At 46.1% G+C, this 23,561-nt stretch overlaps 1 protein-coding gene across 8 annotated transcripts in view; it reads right to left on the minus strand.

Moving 5' to 3' along the window:
• The window catches only part of USP7 (ubiquitin specific peptidase 7), a 207,065-nt gene extending 196,512 nt beyond the window's left edge, over positions 1-10,553 (minus strand). For 4 of the 8 annotated variants that reach the window (XM_085891988.1, XM_085891983.1, XM_085891984.1 and 1 more), the window contains exons 1-2: positions 9,886-10,553; positions 769-870 (exon numbers count right to left, since the gene is read on the minus strand). In XM_085891988.1, coding sequence (XP_085748114.1) covers positions 769-870; positions 9,886-9,958 — 175 coding nt within the window. In that variant the 5' untranslated portion in view covers positions 9,959-10,553. The remainder of the gene's footprint in view (positions 1-768; positions 871-9,885) is intronic. The other 4 variants (XM_085891985.1, XM_085891986.1, XM_085891982.1 and 1 more) reach the window with 3 other exon arrangements.
• Positions 10,554-23,561: the final 13,008 nt, after the last annotated feature.

Consider the following 23,561-nt stretch of genomic DNA (forward strand, 5'->3'; position numbering starts at 1 on the left):
TTTATTTCAAAACGTGCGTTTTTCACCAGATTTGCTTTGATTTCTTGTAGAGCCCCTTGCAAAACCTCCAAAATATAGGCATAGTTCTGGCAAACACTATGAATAAGCATTCCCTCTGGGGGACAGGGCACGATGTCAAGCAGTGAATGCATTAAATCAGAGCTCAATGAAGCTGGTTAATTTTGGCACATTCCTGAATTTTTTGTTCACTCAATATAATTCTCCACACAGAAGAAAAAGATGAGTTACTGCTTTGGAAATTTCTCTTTTTCCTGTGTATGTATGGAGGAGGGAATATAGCCTTGTTTGCTTAAAATAGGCATATCGGCTTAGTTACAAGACTTATTTCTTCTTACGTACGCACGCACACACTTTTTTGCGGATCAGTCAGGATCATATGAAATGCCATGCTGATACCAAATTTTGGATTCATCCCTCCTTTGCTGTTATTGTTGTTTTTGTGCAAAAAATTGCCAGGTTTTGTTTTGTAGTACTGGCTTGCAGAGTGTTATTCACAAACACCAGCTAAATAATAAGCAAAGGACAAGAGTGACACAAGTCAACTGTATGGTCCTGTCTGACGCCTGTGTACTTCCATGAAAATGAGTTTAATGTCACATCAAATGGCAGATTTAAATTATCAAAATCCTGCACATATCAATTATAGTAACTGCAGAAGAATAGGCAATCAAATTATTAGCTAAGCAACAAACAAAACTGACTCTACGAAGAAAAACAAACTCGATAAAAGGTGAATAACTAGCTCACCTTCCTCCATCTCTTGGTCTTTGATTGTATCCCCATCATCTGGTACTAAGTTACCATTGATGATAGGGATGGGAGCATCAACTTGAGGTTCATCAACCCCTGCTGCAAAAAATAAAATAAAATAAAATAAATAAACACACTGCGATCACACTAAACAATAGTCGTCATAAAACCTCCACGCGATATAAGGACACTATACTTCTTTTTCAGCATTCTCTCTTATTCTAAGTCCACGGGGTATGAACGTGACAGCATTAAATCTCCATATACAGGCACTCCTCACTTAACGACTTACCTGTTTAACGACCACCCAGACTTACGACCAGCTCTCCGACCAGTTGGTATTGTATGCTGTACGAGAACTTTGGTTGTGGAAACGGCAGCGCGGCGTCTCAGCGTCAAGCATCTCATCTCGCATCACCCTTTCTCAGTTTGTCTCGTTCCCGCAGTCGGTCGGTATTCACTACACTAGCGTTCGCAATCTCCAAGACTACATATTAATCTGAATGTCTTTTTTTATAACTTTAATGTTTTTTGGTACATAGTTTTTATAATTTTTGCTGATTGTATTTTTATGTTCTGTAATATGTAAGAGTTATGCAAATTAAAACAAAGTTATCAAGTTGGAGTTTCCTTTCGACCTTTTCTTTATTCAGAATAAATAAAAACGATTACATGCATTTATAGTATGCAAACCTAAGTAATGGATATTAGAGACTAGCCGAAACCCCATCACAGACGGATCCCGTTCCATGAGCCCAATATGACAACCAGTAGCGGCTGTTGTAAGAGCCGGATCCCAGTCGATGTACTCCATGGCCTTACCTAATGAGGCCTACAAAACGTCCTTGCACACATTTTTGGTGTACACTACTCCTTGTGAAGAAGTCCCCTGATTTGTGCACGTGTCTACTTTGACGTACAAACACAGTGTCAAAACTTCTCAGGTCACAGTACTGAGAAAAACGTGACGCGACCGCTAAGAGGAGCACAAAATTGGTCCTTCGGCGACAGACGTAATGACGTCAGCGAATGATCGATGATGTCATGACGTCCTTACGCCTCTCAGCGGTGAGGTCACGCATTGCCATGTAAGCGAATGTAAAACGAAGTGTTTTTTTCTGCTTCAGAGTTGAAGTTTGACTCTTGCCACTATGTGCGATGCACTCTTACAGGTACAAAGTTTCTTTCAGTCCAGGTGACAGTACCGAGAAAAAACGTCACGCGACCACTCGGAGGAGCACAAAATTGGTCCTTCAGTATTAATATATAGATGATTTCCTCTATTCTGTTTATTACAGTTTACAGTATACTACTGCATAAACATTTATAAATATATCCTCGCTAATCGACCAATTCGCTTAACGACCTAGTCGTACGAACGGAACTCGGTCGTTAAGTGAGGAATGCCGGTATTATGAAAATATTTCAACTTTTGGAAAAGAAACAAATCAATGCCAATGCAGAAACACAGCAGGAGAACACAGCTTCCACAACTCAAATAATCTCATCTTCACCATATCAACAAACACTCATTCAAACAATGGGGAAAACAACAACAATCAAACACGAGTCAAGAGAAACTAGAAGCCGAGGAGCATCAACATAATGCCAGTTATCGAGCAACTGCAATGATAAGGAAGAACCTCAGCAACATTTTCAAAGGGATACCAGGAAATAGTACGACAAACAAATGACACTTGCAGACTGCAAGATGTTCAGACTTCAGTTACAATCATAAAAAAGAAACCTTGGGGGGGGGAACCCCCCCAAAAAACCCCACAGCAAAACATGAGGCGGTCTTTACAACATTATCCTAATACCACACAAATTGATACTTTCGGCATGGGGCAGACTACATTCCACCTTCTGAAACCCGCAAAAGATTTCAACTAATCAAGAAATTGTGACTTTCACACAACCTGAAAGACAAACACAAGACACTGACTAATGAATGGTTTATGATGACGAGCAGGTACTACACACAATTCTTTGACAAAGGAATTTGAACAGTCTTGAACATCATAGAACAGTCTGTGCAGGTTTTGAGGAATGCTGACTTCACAAGGTGTACACCCCACCTGAATCTATCTGCAGTAAACAAGACGAGGCAACATTTATTGAAAAACGATGAATGTTGTTCTATTTGTGACCCATTATTTTGCCTCTCCTTTCCTGAAGGGAACTAGAGTCTATGGAAATTGGTCCGGGTCAGTGAGGGTAAGTCACTGATCTCGATACGAACTGGATAGGGTGCCTAACGTTAATTGGTCAGGCAGTCCTGAGTGGGCAGAAGCACGCTTTGTGCCATATTCCTTCTCCCACAACACAGAAAATCCCGTTTCCATCAAAACAAATACTTGCTTCAAGGTGCATATTCCACCTTCCGACTTGATCCTTTTCCTTCGCCACTTGATTTTAGTCCATTCCCAGGTTGAAAAAAAAGCATTGTTACAGGATTTATAAAATGCCGTCGTGGACTGCTTACAGTTGTAAAAACTACAATGGTCATGATCAAATGAGAAGAGGAATTGCATTCCATCGTAAAGTGGTATTCATCTTAGTTATTCACAGTCCCATTAATTCGTTTTGGGAGAGTAAATATGGTGGACAAATGGCTTCCAAAAATGATTTTCCTCTCCTATCTAGTTAACATAGAGATCAGTGGTGCAAGAGCAGGGTCAACACATATCAACATTAATATAGATTGTTCACTCTCAATCTACGGCAATCTATATATTGTTGTGGAGCCGGGCGTCGGCTGCGAGCACGACCGCAAGGTGGAGCAGTAGGGTCGACTCCACCGAACACCCGGAATCTAGATTGTACCGTTCGGAAAACTCTGAGGGTATGGGTCCCTTACAGGACCGTGAATCGTCAATAATTCCACCACGTGGGACAGGGTTATTTGCCAAACTTCAAAATACTTAGAGACCCACATGGCGAGCTACCGAGTATTCACACCCTCGACGGCACTCGTACGGGACAAGCCGTATGCGTGCTCGACCCGTGCATAATCCGAGCGGATGGTTACCGAAGTCCCGTCAGTCCCAAATACACACCACTACGGCAACAATGGCCATTTTAATTCCCCAACACGCACCTTGCTAAACCAATGAAGGAAGGGACAGAAAAGAGCTGAAACATTCAACAAATGGGGTATTTATTAACAGTAGGTGGGGAAGGAGGGAAGCACGTAAGGGCAGAGTTATCACGACTACTAGAGATGCAAGTATGTACAGCAAAGAGCACTTAAACAATTCCTACTTACAGACAGGGCCCACAGACAGACGCACACCCAAAAGAAACCCAGAAGGACATGGACCTTCCCGCCTCGTGTGGTTTGGCCGAGACGAGCGAACCAGGCCAGCGTCGAGATGCGGTCAGAAGAACCAGGTGCCAGCGAGACGCGATCAGAAGAACCAGGTGCAGCGAGATGCGAGCAGACGGGGCGCAGATTGTTTCTCCCCGCAATCGAGCAAATGCATTCTTCCCGCGAGCCGACCTGACGCTAATATTTGCTCTCCCTTTACTAGTCCTTCTCGGGCGTGCCCGTTCATGCGTGGCCTGCGCCTATTGGTCGACCGTCGGCGAACTCACTCGCATCTTCCTGATTGGGCGAGAGGGACGGCAGGTCCTTGCGAACTCTGCCTACGTATGTGGTGACACGCACGTAGGCAATGGTGGCGGTGTGAAGAAGCGAGGTGAAGGTATGTTGTAGTTATTGTTGTTGTAAAATCAAAGAAAACCCTGACTGTCAAAATAACTCCACAGAGCATGAACATTTAATTACCCATTAAACAAGGGACGGGACCCTAACGAGAAACATACTTACCGATATAACTGTTCTATAGGATCTGTATATTGAGTGCTCATGGCTTCCAGATTCGCAACAATATAGATCACAGCAAATCTCCAATTTGTCAAATGCTATGTCTTGTTGGATTTGTTTTGACAAATATATTCAGATTACCCTTCAAAATGGTTGAGAGCAATTTGTTGCTGAACAACAGCCTCAACACACTGTGGCACGGACTCCACGGTAAGATAACATGGATATTTGAAAGAGTCATTCACATGCGCAAAGCCTCTCGTTTTTGGAAAAATTGTGCATCTATAAACAAGGTCCTGATATACACTACATAGCCAAAAGTATGCGGACACCCCTTATATTGAGTGTATTTGGCCATTTCAGCCACACCCATTGCTGACAGGTGTATACAATCAAGCACACAGCCATGCAATCTCCATCGGCAAACATTGGCAGGACAATGGGCCATATTGAAGAGCTCAGTGACTTTTAACATGGCACCGTCATAGGATGCCACCTTTCCAGAAAGTCAGTTCATCAAATTTCTGTCCTGCTTGAGCCCCGGTCAATTGTAAGTGCTGTTATTGTGAAGTGGAAACGTCCAGGAGCAACACCAGCTCAGCCGCGAAGTGGTAGGCCACACAAGCTCACAGAATGGGACAGCCGAGTGCTGAAACATGTAGTGTGGAAAAAAATCATCCGTTGTCAGTTGCAACACTCACTACTAAGTTCCAAACAGCCTCTGGAAGAAACGTCAGCACAAACACTGTTCGTTGAGAGTTTCATGAAATGGGTTTCCATGGCCGAGTAGCCGCACATAAGCCAAAGAACACCATGTGCAATGAAAAGTGTTGGCTGGAGTGGTCTAAAGCTCACTGCCATTGGACTCTGGAGAAGTGGAGAAACAATCTCTGGAATGACGATTCATGCTTCACTATCTGGCAGTCCGACGGACGAATCTGGGTTTGGCGAATGCCAGGAGAACACTACCTGCCCGAATGCATAGTGCCAACTGTAAAGTTTGGTGAAGGAGGAATAATAGTCTGCGGCTGTTTTTCATGTTTGGGCTCAGCCCCTTCGTTCCAATGAAGGGAAATCTTAATGCAATAGCATACAATGACATTCTAGAGTCTAGACGATTCTGTGCTTCCAACTTTGTGGCAACAGTTTGGGGAAGGCATGACAATGCCTCCGTGCAGAGTGAGGTCCATACAGAAATGGTTTGTCGAGATCAGTGTGGAAGAACTTGACTGGCCTGCACAGAGCCCTGACCTCAACCCCAGCGAACACCTTTGGGATGAATTGGAATGCCGACTGTGAGCCAGACCGAATCGTCCAACATCAGTGCCTGACCTCACGAATGCTCTTGGGGCTGAATGGAAGCAAATCCTCACAGCAATGTTTCAACGTCTAGTGGAAAGCCTTCCCAGAAGAGTGGAGGCTGTTATGGCAGCAAAGGGAAGGGGGGGGGGGGAAACCAACTCCATATTAATACCCACGATTTTGGAATGAGATGTTGAACGAGCAAGTGTCCACATACTTTTGGCCATGTCGTGTATCTTTCCAATTCCTTCAAAAACATCTTCACTACAACCCAAGAGCAGGACTGGGCAGAGCAGGTAAAATTTGTAGAATCATAGACCGACATGAATCACTGGCCTGGGATACATCAGTTTGTTCTCGATCCAGAAGTGTCATTATGGAGCAACTTCGGTGTTCCACAAAAGACAGTTTAAATAATGTCACTTGGCCTTGCAAGCCAATGACCTACCATTTACAACGAGCCAAAACAATACACGCTGACCATTCATGGGGTTTACACTTTACCTGACTGCCTACAGTAAACAAGATGTTGGAAAATGAGAAAGATGCTCCGTTTGTAATGCTCCAAGAAATGTCCAGGATTTTAAACAAAGTGTGTAATCCTTAGTTGTGGGGAAAAAACAGTGGTGCACACATTATTTAGTTCATGACTTAAAGGCGTTTGCAGCAAGAGTTGCGCAAAGGATCATTCAGGCAAGAGCATGTCTGCGAATTTTCACGGTAACTCAAGGCCGTGGACATGACACTTTGCGATGGGATCCCAGCTGTATCAGTAGTGCCGGTCTACGTCCATTGCCAGAAGAAACGTGAAGCCGCCTTTGCGAGCATTACGGTCAATGCAGGCTTTTAAGCTGAAAAAAACAAAACAACAAAAAAAAAGCAAGCCAAACAAGTGCGGCATCCTATCGTTCAAATATGGAGTCATCGAGGCAATAATTGTTTCTTTTTTTTTTCTTCTACATTTCCTCCATGGTCACCAGTGGTCTGGGGACATCACCTTGTCTTGTGTATACTACAATAAAAATGTTTTACAAAATCAGTGAGAATAATTTTTACAATTTGTATACAGTCCAATTTGAAGTAACTTCACCTTGCCATACGGTGTTCTCAACACGCTAGTTCCGTTTTACGCTCCTTACACATTCCCACGCAACCTCCCTAATCCGCTCACTGGCTTCAGACATACACCAATGTGTTCCACCCCGATGTTTCACAACAACCCGGTCCAGACAAGCTCCAGTCCATGATGCTTCCTTCATGGTGTGTAAAAGCTTTAATTATGTTTCATTTGTCTGAAAGCTTGAAATGCAGCGGCCCGAGGAAATTGCACGAAGCATTTACCTTCAAATGAAACTGGAAATTGTGAAACGTTAGAGTTCTGGAATGGACACAACATATTTAATGGCTTCAAGAACATCGACGAGCCTTGAAAGAAGGTTAGGTGTGCAAACATCAACAGGTGTGTGGAGGAAACTCTTGCCCGATTGTGTTCCTCCCTCTCAAGGGAGGATTGAAGAGAAGACGATTCAAGATGTTGTTGAAGACGTTGTTGAAATGGGCAGGCAGCTGCGATTCGAGGAACTTGACGAGGATGATGGTGATTTTCACTGTCCAGTAGTGTACTGTACATACTTTTATTAATCATGACAACTGCTATTTATTCATTAAGAAGCACAACTATATCTTTAGAACTCTAATTTTGGGGAAAATGCTGGTTTTCGACATCCTTCAGGTACGTATCTCCCATTTATAGCATTATTGTTATTGGAAAACTTCTTTCGCAACAAGCTGATTCACGATACACTCAGTTTTTCAGGAACGCATTCCCGAGAGCGTATATAGAGGTATTACTGTACATCCAATTATCTCATCCCTTCAAGTCTTGTCCGACGTCTGGTGACATTCATGATCAGGGAGACAGCTTACCCCATCCATCCTTTCACCCCCACTCAATGAAGCACATACAAAGTCAACCTCTTCCTCTTCTTCCCTCAACCATACCCAGCATGGTTGACTTCTCCAAAAACATAAAATTTCAGTGAAGCACGATGAAAAGCACAACATGGCACGGTCCAAACGAGATAGCACAAAGAAGAGGAAATGGCAAATACAAAATACAAATCAGGCAGCATTTAATAACATTGTTATGGAATGTGCTAAAACAGATAAGTTTGCTATCACAAGGCAGTACGGTCAAACCAAATAGACTTGAATCACCAAACGTACCATCTCGTTAAGGAGGCACTTAGAGCACTATCTTACAGTGAGTGCTTAAACCTGAAAATGTTTACGACTACAAATCAAGCAACTGCCAGAGTGGCGACATTGCGTTGCAAACCAGACAATAGTGAGCAAATGTCGATGCCCCACACTTTTCAATTGATACATGAAGAGGGACCAGAGGGAAAAATAAAAAGAGACAAGCCACAAAATTCCCAAATTGTTTATAGGAATCTGAGGAACTCTTGAAGGTCTTCACAATAGGAGATGGATTACAAGCAAGATCACAAATGAAGAGCATGGGCACGAGTTACAGTGACTCCGACAATTTGTCGTGGGGGGGGGGAGGGATTTGTAGAACGACCTGGGGGGTGGTGGTGGTCAAGTGATGACCAGGAAAGGGGGTGGGTGGTGGAGCAACCGGAAGTAGGGGAGGGGAATTTGTGGAGCAACCAGAGTGGGAGGGTTGGTGGAGCGTTCAGGGTGAGGGGATGTTGGTGGAGAGGTGGCGAGGTGTTGGGTTAGTGGAGCTATGGGGGGGGGGAGAAGGGGTGGGGTTGACGGAGTGACATGGGAGGAGTCGGAGTCAGGGTGCGGCGAACGGTGGGTGGAGGCGTCGGGGCGCAGCGACCGGGGGTGGAGGCGTTGGAGGCGCAGCGACCGGGGGGGGGGTGGAGGCGTCGGGGGCGCAGTGACCGGGCGGTGGAGGCGTCGGGGGGCGCAGAGACTGGGGGGATAGAGGAGTCGGGGGCACAGCGACCGGGGGGTGGAGGCCTCGGGGACGCAGTGGCCGGGAGTGGAGGCGTCGGGGACGCAGCGGCCGGGAGTGGAGGTGTCGGGGACGCAGCGACCGGGGGTGGGGGGCGCAGCGACGAGGGTCGTGGGGGCGCAGCGACGAGGGTCGTGGGGGCGCAGCGACGAGGGTCGTGGGGGCGCAGCGACGAGGGTCGTGGGGGCGCAGCGACGAGGGTCGTGGGGGCGCAGCGACGAGGGTCGTGGGGGCGCAGCGACGAGGGTCGTGGGGGCGCAGCGACGAGGGTCGTGGGGGCGCAGCGACGAGGGTCGTGGGGGCGCAGCGACGAGGGTCGTGGGGGCGCAGCGACGAGGGTCCTGGGGGCGGAGCGGCGAGGGTCGTGGGGGCGCAGCGACGAGGGTCGTGGGGGCGCAGCGACGAGGGTCGTGGGGGCGCAGCGACGAGGGTCCTGGGGGCGGAGCGACGAGGGTCCTGGGGGCGGAGCGACGAGGGTCCTGGGGGCGGAGCGACGAGGGTCCTGGGGGCGGAGCGACGAGGGTCCTGGGGGCGGAGCGACGAGGGTCCTGGGGGCGGAGCGACGAGGGTCCTGGGGGCGGAGGGACGAGGGTCCTGGGGGCGGAGCGACGAGGGTCCTGGGGGCGGAGCGACGAGGGTCCTGGGGGCGGAGCGACGAGGGTCCTGGGGGCGGAGCGACGAGGGTCCTGGGGGCGGAGGGACGAGGGTTCTGGGGGCGGAGGGACGAGGGCCGTGGGGAAACCACGGCCTGTGGCGGTGCATGGCTGCAGAGAGCACAACACTAGGCCTCGAGACAGCCTGTGCAGCCAACATTGATGGCTCCGAGTCGGATACAGACGTGCACAAGGAAAACAGACAAACACGCGCGTGCGAAGATGGCGCAAACGGACACGACCCACACGTGCGACTTGGATGGGCCGTGTTTGGAGGAGCGGACGTACACCCACAATAAAAGCCCACGCACACATGCACAGACAAGCGACCGTGGACATACCTTCCATGTCCATCTCCTCGGGCTCGCTGACGTGCTGTTCATTTTGCTGTTCCACTCTTACACAGTTGCTCATTCTCCCGTTCGCCGCCTCTGCCTTCTCCCTTCGACCCGGCGACGCAGACGAAAGCTTGAAGGGCACGGTCACTCGCACGTATTTGCTCGCTATTCGCCCAATGTCTGCACGAGAACGGAGACCCGGCCGTGAGGCTCCTGTACTCACAGATCCGCGCTCAATCCGCACCACGGACGAATCGAGGCGGGGAGGGTGGGAAGGGGTACGGGGAGGGTAAATAAAACAACACCAAAAACCCCTCAAACCCGAACAGCTCGACGAAATCGGCGGAAAAAATAATAAAATCGCCTCGTAATTCCCGTGCTGAAAATTATAACACCGCAGGTTGTGGGCGCCAAACGTAGAAAACCGCCACTCCGTCACCGGCAACGCGAGAAAATGGCGGCCGCTACGCGACACGGCCTTGCCGAATCGCGTCCTCTCGCTCACTCTCCTGTGACCCTCCTGCGCCTCCTGACGTTCTGGTAGACCGGCGATGTGAGGAGCGTTTAGAAACGGATGCTGGTGCAGTTACGTCGTCGAACCCTCACCGAGATAAAGTAATGGTACAACGAAGGATATAGAGCGGTGTATAAGCGAAAATCCGTAGAACGTTGTGTGCTTTCCGGAAATGGAGCGGTGTATAATAGAAAACTTCCGACCGCTGTTCGTTCGACGGTCGCACTGTAGTTGATTGTAAACAATACCTGTTACGCCCTTAAACAAATGGAGAAATTTATCCTACATCGTTTGCAAAAACAAAGTCGGTGTTGCTAATGATGGCCGACTTATTTTTTCTCCAATTTTCTTCCGTTTGATTTCATAAATTTATATTTTAGCACGTTGTTCGCCAAATATATTGTTTTCTTAAGATAATCCCAAATGAGTACACATGTGGAACCAGTTTTGGAATAGTCACAATGGAAATACGGAGATCAATAATTTGGTACAGCATTTAGAAAAGTTTCAATCTACATATTACGTACGCAATTAAACTAAATTTTTGATCAACGCATCCATACTGGAGTCGTGGGCAAAAATATTGGCGAACTTGCACTTTTTTTTCAAATAACTCACAACTTTCTCTCAAAAAATAAGTTGAAATTGACAGAAGTATTTGGTTTCCACAATTCTTTATTATCTTGCCAAAACGAAGTTTTTGCAAGATATGTTAGTCAGCTTGTATGTTTTTTTTTTTGTTTGTTTTTTTTTGTTTGTTTGTTTGTTTGTGTGTAATCACGTATAAAAAATTCTGCAGAGCACAGTTATCATTGGAAGTTTTTGTAACTTCGCATATCAGAGGCCTATAGAGGTCCCTTTCAGCGCATAAAATTTTGAAGGTCAAGGTCAAAGGTCAAGGTCACTTTGTCGCAAATCAGGGGAGTCGACGAAACGCTTATTTTTTGAGTAATTTTGATCGGATCGTCTTCAAACTTCATGGGAATATAGTTCATGGTCTGGCGCTCAGCTGATTAATTTTTGGTGGCGATTGGCCTTGACCTTCATGGTTAGCGCCTGAGGTCAAACATATTTGACCCCAAGGTCAAATTTTCAAGTTTTAGGAACCATATCGTGTGGTGTCTCAAATTGAACACCTCGATGAGTGCTTTCTAGATATGTCAAGCTTGAGACATTATGACGTCATTTGGTGACGTTATGAGGCAAACGCATATTTTTCATGGTTGCTCTGTAGAACGATTCTCATCGGAATCTCTCGTAGGCAGATATTCCTCAAGGAGTCGCTCCTGGTGGATAGTAGCTCTGTTCACCTCAGTGTGACCTTAAAGAAGTCACACGTGGTCACCTTTTGGCAAGATACGGGTCACCCCGCTGGTGACATTGGTTTTTTTTCACTGTTAATTTTACAGAACCTTTGTTTTTGGCAGCGTCTGGCATTGCGAACGCTGCTCGAGGAGAACGAGGCGTTCTTCTTCTTCTTCTTCTTCTTCTTCTTCTTCTTCTTCTTCTTCTTCTTCTTCTTCTTCTTCTTCTTCTTCTTCTTCTTCTTCTTCTTCTTCTTCTTCAGACAAAACCTTTTTTTGGACTCGGCTCTTTTATATACAGGATTCGGATCTCCTTAAATACTGAGCACATGTACACATCCTCGCATAGACGGTGCCTTTTGAGAGCGTCTATCATGAACTTTTAAATATATTCGGACATTTGCTTTAAAGTTTCGAAAAGTTCACGTTACTATTTAAAGATTATTCCATTTAATGTATTGTAATTTCGTAAATACACTATTTATTTCGTAAATACACTATATTTCGTAAATACATAAATACACTATGACTATTGGCTTTATCCGGCTATTGGCAATAGCGGGACTCGCTATTGGCTAAATCAAGACACGTGACGAAATATCGGAAGTTGTTTTTTTTGTTGTTTTTTTTTGTTTTTTTAGCCGACAAAACCTTAAGGACACTGCTCTTGGACACATTTGTCCTTGTTTATTCATAAACCGGCAGATTTAAGTGAAATATTTGGGGGAATTGTGCCTTTGATGATACAAGCATGAACTTTGGCACTCTGTTACATCATGCCCTAAGGAAGATATTTAGCTCTCGGGCCATCGCGGAATTGTCCTGTGGAAAAATGGTGGCCATTTTCCAAAATGGCTGCCACCAGTTGTTATTTTACCAGTTTCTCAGGTTCTCAACAAGCTCGAATATTGATTCTGGTGGCTAATCATACATTTTCAAGGATGAGGAATACAGTGGTACTATTTATAACATGCTAGCAACTACCAAACTACATATATCTAGCATTCAGGGAATTAAATAATAGTAAAACCATCAAATATTAGCGGAGTTATGCACATTTTCCGGAATTTCAGAATCAGCCCATGAGTTGTGTGCTGACCTCATAATTATGTTTCTGTGTATTCATGTATTTTGCTGCGTATTCACACAGAACATCATAATAACGTCACAATGATAATTTATGCTGTTAGTACAGCTTTTATGTACCTGTGTACACCTCGTAACAACGCCTAATCTGCATGTATATCTGTATGCTTTCAGTTGACCTGGAGTGTAACTGTGGTGGCAGCCAACATATTTTCCTGGTGATTTCAGCTTATGGTAGAGTGGTGGTGGTATAACTCGTACATACTGTTCTCATATTATAACTAGTAGATACTGTTCTGAAGTTGCAGAGTGCATCGGGACAATGGCCAAGCTCTACGAAGTGTGTTCAAAAAGTATCCAACCTTAATTTTTCGTGTGTAAACAAATGAACCTCGGGAGGCGTGGTTTGGTGCACATATGTAAGCAATCCTAATTCATATGCGTGAATATTTTCCCGCCTGCAGAAGCTGTCAGTCGCCGACAGACCGCCGATGAGTGAGGAAGTGTAAGTGAGCACCATCGGATTTTCGTTTTTGACAAAATGACGGAAAAACTTGAACAACGCTACTGCATCAAATTTTGTGTAAAGCTTGACGACTCCCAAGTGGAAACGATCCACAAGATTCAACAGGCCTTCGGGAACGAAGCAATGGGCACCACACAGATAAAAGAGTGGTACAACCGCTTCAAAGATGGTCACACATCAGTGGAAAGTGAAGCACGTTCTGGTAGGCCCTCAACATCCCTAAATGAGGTCGTCATTGACCAAGTGAGGACCCTGCTGATGCAGGATCGTCGAATCACGATCAGAGAACTTGCAGACGAGGGGGGTGGGGCGTCAGCATTGGATCCGTTCATTCCATTGTGACTGAGGATTTGGGCTTAAGGAGAATCTCAGCGAAGTTCGTGCCAAAGCTGCAAACGATCGAGCAGAAGCAACTCCGTTTGGAGATCGCACAGGACATGCTGGAGACTGTGAACAGCGATCCCAACTTCTTCAACACAGTGATGACTGGCGATGAGACCACAGTGATCCGTCATTTTGTCAAAAACGAAAATCCAACGGCGCTCACTTACACTTCCTCACTCATTGGCGGTCTGTCGGCGACTGACAGCTTCTGCAGGCGGGAAAATATTCACGCATATGAATCAGGATTGCCTACATACTGCACCAAACCACGCCTCCCTAGCTTCATTTGTTTACGCACGAAAAATTGAGGTTGGATACTTTTTGAACACACCTTTTGAAGAACGTACAAGGCGGTGGACCCTGATGAGCCTAGCTCCCCAGGTAAACAGTGCCCGACCACAGACTGGAACAAATGTGTTCTGTGTCAGGAAGGCACAGATGAGATGCTGACATGTCCATATAATTCAGCACATGGCACGGATTGGGCAGGATACAGGACCATAGCTGATCATCTTGTAGCATTCGACAAGATCGGTTGCCTGCCAAGAACACTAAAACTGTCACAACTGGATGAAGGTCAGGGCATCGAGGCAGCATTCCGGTTTCACAAAGCCAAATGGCATGACTCCTGCAGACTGCAGTATAACAAAACAAAACTTCAGAGGGCTGAAAAGAGGAAAACACACCACGATGATGACCCAGAAACCCACAAGTTCACCCGTCAGAGCATTGGACGTAAAACTCATTCAACAGAGACATGCTTCTTCTGTGGCAAATGTGCAGTAAGAGATGCTTTGCGTTATGCATCAACATTCGAACTTCACATTCGTGTGAGGCAGTGTGCCCTCAAACTACAGGACAAACACCTCCTATTCAAACTCAGTGTTGGAGATCTCATTGTCCAAGAGGCTAAGCACCATGCTCAGTGTCTTGCCTCTCTGTACAATAAAGTGAGGGACATAAAGGCACAATAATCTAATGTAAACACTGTTAACCATGGAATTGTATTCGCTGGACTTGTCGCCGATATTGAGGAAGTGCGCATGGACAATATGGTTGCACCAGTGTTCAAGCTAACAGACTTGGTGAATCTGTACAGTACCAGGCTGGAACAACTGGGGACACACGTGATGGGGCGTGTACACTCCACTAAACTCAAGGACAGAATACTGGGTTACTTCCCAGACATGGACGTTCACAAGCAAGGTCGTGATGTGGTGCTCGAGTGCAATGAGGATGTTGGTGCTGCATTAGGGAAAGCATGTAAGCACGATGCTGGCAATGATGCAGTTCATCTAACCAAAGCTTTGATCATCTCGCATTTGATGACGTCACTAGAGCCTTTTGTGCCATGGCTGCCACCGCAGACACCATAGACAATTGCATGGAGTCTCTGGAACGATTCGTGGTATTGCTCTCTGACTGCACGAGCAGCCTGGAATCAGTCAATAAGGCACACAATCAGCTGTTCACCCAGAAAGGTAGAGACATTGAAGGACTCCCTCCAACACAAGCAGCACTGATTCAGCATACAAAGAGGGCTGCCTACCAAGCTTGTCACTGCTGGGGACAGATGATGGTTGCAGTCCCAGAACTCCCATCCCCAGGTGACTGGGGGTGGAAGAATAAGGACACAGGTGGATGGGAAGTTCACTGGACCACACTGCCAGAAGCGACCCAGGCCTCTCTGGCACTTGGAGAGGGTGACCTAGCCTGGCCCTTGCAAACAAATTTTCCCATCAACATTACTCGTACCAGGTGTCACGCATGAATGGTGCGGGGGAGAGTTCATCGAACCTAACCATTTACTTTTAGCTCTAGACAATGCAACAAACCCTGCTATGGCTGGAATGATCCTAATGACCCATTTCTCCCGACCTGGCACACTGTTCCATTCTTTTAAACCTGGGCAAGGCCCTTATTTGTCTTTTTCCATTTGGCGGTGCCAGGCATAACTCGCTGGCTGGGGAGTGTGACTACGACTAGGCCTCTTTGCTTGCTTCCAATCGGGGGTGGAGGACACCCAGCACCCTCGGGGCTCACCTGAGCGTGCTTCTGGTGCTCCTAACAAAGGGTGGCTCTCCAGCCCCCATACTGTGCTCTCCAAGCACCCATACTGTGCTCTCTGAGCACTGAACCTACCGTGCTCTTCTGGCACTGAACCGACCGTGCTCTCCTGGCACTAAACCCTACTGTGCTCTCCTGGCACTGAACCCTACTGTGCTCTCCTGGCACTGAACCCTACTGTGCTCTCCTGGCACTGAACCCTACTGTGCTCTCCTGGCACTAAACCCTACTGTGCTCTCCTGGCACTGAACCCTACGGTGCTCTTCTGGCACCTCTGACAGCCTTCGCCTGCCAGGAACCCCCAAAGCCCTAGTGCCCTATTTCCTGACTCACCAACTTCCAATGCCATGTCACACTCCCAGCCAGCCAGTACCTTGGCCTGCACCTACCCCTCGCAGTCCGCCTGCACAATGGAACAGCAGCCAGAATCCATGTCAAATCCTCTAAGTCCCCCGAACCTACACTAATTTAGTGAGGAGACTCCTACCGACAGGGTACGTTGTTCGCACTCACTCTCCTCATTTGCACAATCACGCCATTCACCCAAACTCTTTAGTCATTCATTCCACAGTGCCACACACCCAGTCCACAACACCATCCAACACCTTTCACTTTTATGTGGAAACAAAAACACACCAGTCCCTCGGACCCCACTTGGTCATCAAATTTAACTGATACACTTTTTCATCAAACCCCAATCAATTTGTCACTACGTCTGTCGTCCGCTGGCCTCCTCCATACTGCCCTCATCGTTTATTTCCAAGAATTTAAACAAGACATCAAAATCTCTTCACCAGCCCCATGGAACCTCTGCATGGTTCCAACCAGGCATTTCAGTCTTCCCTCAAACAAGCTACTCTTTGTCATCGACTTGTTTCAGGTGTGTTTAACCCTCTGCCTGTAATGTCTCCACCACTTTTTTTTTTCCAATAATCACCCAAATCCACTCGTGCCACTTTTATCCCTTCTGTCATCTCTCAATTTGCAATCAATTTCGGTACAATTTTCAACCAAAATTTCTTACATCCCAATATGGCCTGCTTCTTTGGCCCTTTGGAAGGGGACTGTGGGAACGAATCCCTCAGTACCCATTACATGAACCCCCCCCGCCTTTCCACCATGGCTCAAAGGGGTCACATCTCAATTGGGGTTGTGGTCCACCCCCTCCTTTTCTCCAGGGTTCGTGGAAGTCAGGTAAACCCCAATCGGGGGAGCTGCCCCCCGTTCTTCTCCAGGGTTCATGGAAATCAGGTAAACCCCAATCAGGGGAATGGCCTCCCCCTCTTCTCCATAACTCCCTCAAGACGGACAAACCCCACTCAGCCAGCCAAACTCCTCGTGTGCTCAGAAAGGTTTGAAGACCAAGTGACACACGCCAGTGCCGCCTGCTACTCATCTGCACTCTACCCCAAAGTTCGTGTGAGGCCGATAGAGAAATTAACATCCAATTTCTAAAGCCTGCCCCTGGATGCAGCACCTCTAACTCTCTAAGAACCCATGCGGAGCTGTCCATTATGGTTTCCGTCCCCTGGCTCAAGTTCTGTCCTGGTGGCATTTCTAGTTCCCCTTGCACCTCAAACCTATTTCCTGTGTCACCACTCATTCCACACTCAGGACTCCCACACACAGTGGGCTGCACACATTCCAAGGTTATGTGTTGACATTCCACACCTTCAACCTTGCCTGTGTACTGACCAACTGCCTCGCACTCCAGGGCTACATTCTCGACCACCAGGTGAGTACCCACACATGTTTCGACCTTGGCAGCACATACCGGTGCTGTAGTCTGGAGTGTGGGCTCACAGCATTCGTTCATAGGCACTCCACACACATTCAGGGGTCACGCATACATGCACCCTATCGGACAGAGTCTCTTCATTGACATAAAATTCAATTTCTACCTTAAGCTTATCGTCCGCACCATGTATGCATGTACCCACGTACCTGCTTCGTTCCAGAGTCACCTCGGTCCGGTCGCTTCTCTCCAGCAGGTTGCTCATCATCGGTTCGCCACTCTCCTCCGGGGCTGTCAGCTCCACATGCTGGACCTGCTCAAAATGTATTTCATTCGTCAATAACCCCGTATGCTCCCTCAATGTCTCCTTCACCAGGGTTTGCTCTAATTGTGGTGTCATCCGACGAGTGATGTCAATCAAGTCCCGCACCACTAACATTACTCCCTGTGGTGATATCACACATCCCACATTATTGTGATGTTCTACTTCCTGGCTCCATTTCCCTTCCCATTTGAGTCGTTCTTCCTCTCTGAGCCTTTTGAGTCGTTCTTCCTCTCTGAGCCTTTTTAGTTGTTCGTTATCTTTCCGGAGTTTTTCCATCTCCGTGTACTCCAACTTTGCTCTCTCCTTCAGTTGGTCAATTTCAAATTCGTTTTCTTTTTGTTTTCTACCCCACCATCTCTCATGTTCTTCATTCTCCAATCTCGTTGTTTCTTTCAATTGGTTGATTTCCTTTTCCTGTTTCATTCGTCGTTCTTTCACTATCTCCGCGTACTTCAACCTTGCTTTCTCCTTTAGTTGTTCTTGTACTTTTTGTTTCCTCTCCCACCGTCTCTCTTGTTCTTCCTTCTCCAATCTCATCATTTCCCTCAATTGGTTGATCTCCATTTCCTGTTTCATTCGTTGTTCTTTCACTACTCTTTCTAGCATCTCATTCTTTAATCTTGCCTTGGCTTCTAACTGTTCGATCTGCACAGTGCGGTTCCTTTATGTTTCATTCTCCGTTCTCTTTCTTTCCTCTCATCATCCTCAACTCGTTTTGTAATTCCGTCTCTTTGTTTTGGTGTTTCCGTAATTCAGAAGCTTTTTCCCATAATTCGTTCCTCATCTCCGCACCTCTTTTGCATGCTTCCTCCCTCACGTCGTCCATTGTCTTACCGTATTCCTTGTTAATTTCCAGTTCATGTGCCAGTACATTTCCCCTTTACTTTAATTCCCGAAGCTGTTCGGACTTTTCCAACAATTCTTCCTTCCTTTTCTCCAGATTTTTCTCTCCTCTTTTTATCTCCTGTTCCAGGCTCTCCCTTATCTGATCGCCTGATCTTACCTTTTTCTTCAGTTGTTGCAATTTCAAATTGTGTTTCCGTTTTTCCTTGTTATCCCGCTCCCTCCCGTAATTGTCCGGTTTGTTTGTCTGTCTGTCTGTTTGCAACTTTACGGCAAAACTGCTTTAGCAAACACGATCAAATTTAATCCACAGGTGGGCAATGAACCTTGGACGACCCCTTTAACTTTTGGGTACAATTGGATCAAAGGTCAAGGTCACGAAAATATCAAAATCGTTTTTCGCTCATAACTTCGTCAAAAATGATCTGATTTACTTCAAACTAAGCTTATAATAAACCTTATTCTATTTGTCACTTATAATCATTCGCATTCGTATAGTGAAAAATGAATATTTGTGAAGATCGGTAGGGTCCGAAGTTTTGGGGGTCATGGTCATTGGTCAAAGTTACAAATTTTCCATTAAAACTAAAACATAGTTTTGAAAATACAACTTTACGGGAAAACGGCTGGCTCAAACACTGTCAAATTGTATCCACAGGTGGGAAATGAACCTCGGACGACCCCATTAACTTTTCGGTCCAATTTGGTCAAAGGTCAAGGTCAGGTCACGAAAAGGTCAAAATCGTTTTTTGCTCATAACTTCGTCAAAAATGATCCGATTTACTTCAATCTAAGCTTATAGTGAACCTTATTCTGTTTGTCACTTATAATTCTACCCATTCCTATAGTGAAAAATGCATATTTGTGAAAGATCGGGGTTAAGGATGTATCAAATTTAAATTTGATCCCCAAAATAACTTTATGCCTTAAATGGGCGGGATTTGTTGTGCCTGGCACCACTTGTTCAGCTTTGTTTCCCATTCTTCTTCCAAGTTCTCTCTATTCCGGGAGTTACTAATTTGCTCTTCCTCTATTCTTTCATTCAGTTCGCTCTTCTCTTGTTCCAAGTCATGGGTACTCCACTCTACTTCCCTCATTTCTCCCTGTAGTTCTTCGAACTTTCTTGACTTTTCTAACAATTCTTCCTTCCTTTGCTCCAGAGATTTCTCTCCTCTTTTTTCTTCTGTTCGTAGCTTTCTCTCATCTGATTGCCTGATCTTACCTCTTCCTTCAGTTGTTTCAATTCCAAATCGTGTTCACATTATTCCTTTTCTCGCTTTGTTTTCCATTCTTCCTCCAAGGTCTTCCTATCCTGGGAGATACCAATCTGCTCTTCCTATATTCCTCTGTTCAGTTTGCTCCTCTCTAGTTCCAACAACTCATGGGTAAACCACTCTACTTTAATCATTTCTCTAAATAGTACCTTGACTGTGTTGGCTCAGTCCTCTTCCATCTCCCGAATTTGTTTCTATTTATCGGCCATTTGTTGTAATTGTTGTACCCCCTCGTACATATCATTTTTCTAAACCTCGTCTGCATGCCGTTCTGCCTCGTCCAATTTAATTTGTACCTCCTTTATTTAATTCTCATAATGCCTCACCTGTTTCAAGGCATCCCCCAATTGTGTCTGAAGCTTGCCAATGTTCACGTAGTCGTCCTGCCTCGCCTGCCGCGGCACGTGCCGTGACCACGTGGTCTGAACCGGTGGCTGGGAGCCTCCGCCTCATGTTGTGCCGTTTGTTGCGCTATTAATAGCCCACTCCTGCTTCGTGTGGCGCCAAGGTGTAGCCGTGCCGCCATTTTGCGACTCCATTTTCTTTATAATTTCCAAGTTTTACACCCGATCCGCTCAAAATTAAATCAAATTTGCGAGCGTCGTTTTTTTTTTTGTTTTTTTTTCTGCGCCTCTTGTAACCAATGCTCGCGGTGCAAAATGCACCACAGATCCAAATATCCCACTTCTGACACCAAACTGTTGCGGATCCGGGGTGGTGGGATTCTCACCCGAATCTTGACGCCACCCTCACCACCGCTGTCTCCGGGGTGTATAACGCCGGCCGGCTCAGCCTAGGCCTCGGGTCACACGTCTCCAATCGCGATACCAAAGTAATCCTGGACCTTACCAGTTGGGGAATTAGAACCCCGGTTACAGACTGGTTTTGTCAGATGCCGAGCATTTCCTGCCAGTCTGTAACCATTTTGGTTTTATATACCAATTGAACGGATCGTTCCTTGACGCGACACAAATTAATCCATAGCGGCAACTTCATACGAACCAAACAGATTTATTGGGGAACATCGGGGAACACAACACAAGCAAAATATTCACGACAATGTTATTAAGAATCTATATCCCGTTCTTAACTAGGGAACTATGGATTACGGGTTTCGAGGGGTCCCTGCCGAGATATACCTTAAACAACATGCAGACAAGACAGACAGACAGCATGCAGACAAGACAGTACTTGGTGATGTTTCATGGACGAGAGGAAAGTGTCAAAAGCACGAATGTCGTTCAATATAAGCTGATGTCCACGGATTCGAGCCCAAGCTCGAACACGCCGTGTGGCGAGACGGCGCTCGCCTTCCTTTTTCGCACTGCACACGGTCTCTGCACGCTCTGACCCCAAATAAGGTCAACGGCACAAGACTGCCAGATCGACGATGGGTCCCACTGGTTTCTCTCATGGTCCAGCGTACAAGTCCAGGCCGGGCCTCTTCACGAGACAAGGCCAAACCAGGGTGCCGGGCTCCGGCAGGCTGGGTCCATGGGATTCCAAGATGTCGTCGAGCCGTGAGGTGAGTAGGGACAGTCAGAGGCTCCGTCGTTAGACGCAGGTTCAACCTGTCGATCACCTCCTCTTGAAGCCGACTCCAGACTCACACAGCAGCCAGGTCCTCTCAGTTCTTTTCCACCTTTTCCTTTCCTTCTTGCCTCGAAGCCCGAGCACGCCTCGAAACAGACTGTTCCCCCAAACGGAACCACTCCAAGAGGTCTTCGTTCGCTGTCGAGGGCAGACAGACCCCCTGCAGTCCTTTCACTGCCTTTCCTTCGGCCCTGGCTCGCTTCTCCAGGCCACAGAAGGCAGACCATGCGCGACCAAGTCCAGTTTCTCTCACGGCAGAATCACCCCTCTCTTTCCTTTTCTTCGCTTGCCTCTCAAAGCCGACTGCCGTTTCTCTCACGGCCAAATCACGTCCGTCCTCTCAGTTTCTTACCACTCTCTCTTTTCGGCGCTGCCCTTTACGAAGCAAACAAACTCCTCCCCACAGTTCCACCTCCCTCTCCAGGCCACTCCCCCTCAGCCGACTGGGCGGGGCCTATCGTCGGGAGAGAGGAAGGAAGAAGAGGGAGCTCTCCATTCACCACCACCACACAAACAATAAACAGCCTCTTTCATCTCCTGACATACATGTAACGCCCATTTTATAGAACAGCCTAGCTAAACATGCATTTAATGGGGGATCTGAGCTAATCCTATATTTAGTAGCATACTAATGGCCATTTCTGTAACATTATACATATAGACACATATTTTTATATATATATATATATATATGTACATATATATATATATATATATATATATATATATATATATATATATATATATATATATATATATATATATGTATATGTATATATATATATCTTGTCTTTTTGGTTGTCTTTTTGGGACTTTTGTTGTCTTTTTTGGACAAAAAAGGGACACAGAGCAGACTTAACATGAACATAATAACAATAATAATGATAACATAATAACATGATATGCATATAGATATATAATGATATACATATATATATATATATATATATACATACATAAAGCCTGGTGTTGGTGCAGTGGTTCGGGCAGCGGCTTGGGATCCAAGAGGTCCTGAGTTCAAGCCCCGTTGAGCCACTGAATTCATACACCAGGGGGTTTACTCAGCCTGTCATCCTTCCGAGGTCGGCGAAATGAGTACCAGTATACTGGGCCGGTGTATACCCCGGTTAAAATAGGTGTACCATATCCCTGTGTCGTAATGAGGCGACCAGGGTTGCGTCAGGAAGGGCATCCGGCGTAAAACATGTGCCAAATCACTATGCGGATCATACGGGTGATCCGCTGTGGCGACCCCGAACGGGAGCAGCCGACAGTAGAAGAAGAAGAAGAGATATATATATATATATATATATATATATATATATATATATATATATATATATATATATATATATATATATAATGATATAACATGATATACAATAATGATAACATAAAAATGATATACATATAGATATATATGTATATATACAGATATATATATATATGTATATACATGTAGATAAAAATATATTGTTGCGAGTCGCGTGAGAAGACCCCTGGAGGGGGAAAGCTATCGCGGCTCCCACCAGACTCCCCGGAGTTGTCGGCCGTCGCACACGGATAATTCCGTGATGCGGCGGGTCGCTTAACCGACCGTGGACGCCAATAACTCAACCACGTGACCTAGGGTCCGTCTATGGGTTAATCGGGTTACCTCATTAATCACATGATTTAATTACCGGGGAATACGCCCTCGGTACGCCTTGTCTGAACCGGATCACTCTACCGGATCGGATCACTTTACCGGATCGGATGCAGCCGAGCGACACTGGCAAGGACTTACTGGCTAAAAGGAACGGATAGTTGGGAATAAAGTCCCGGCTAAGCTGGGATTGGGACCATGCTGGATCAATGAAAGAAACCACAAAAATGAGCTGGGAACATTCCGAATAATGATTTATTTACAAGCGACTTACAAAAGTTGTCTTCTTGCGACAAAAAAGGGACACAGAGCAGACTTCACGTGAACATAATAACAATAATAATGATAACAATAACGATCTTCTGCAGTCTTACTTAAGTGGA

Source organism: Eptatretus burgeri, chromosome 8, assembly GCF_056783735.1.
Source record: "Eptatretus burgeri isolate ZD-2024b chromosome 8, Ebu_testis_v1, whole genome shotgun sequence".
Taxonomy (NCBI): domain Eukaryota; kingdom Metazoa; phylum Chordata; class Myxini; order Myxiniformes; family Myxinidae; genus Eptatretus; species Eptatretus burgeri.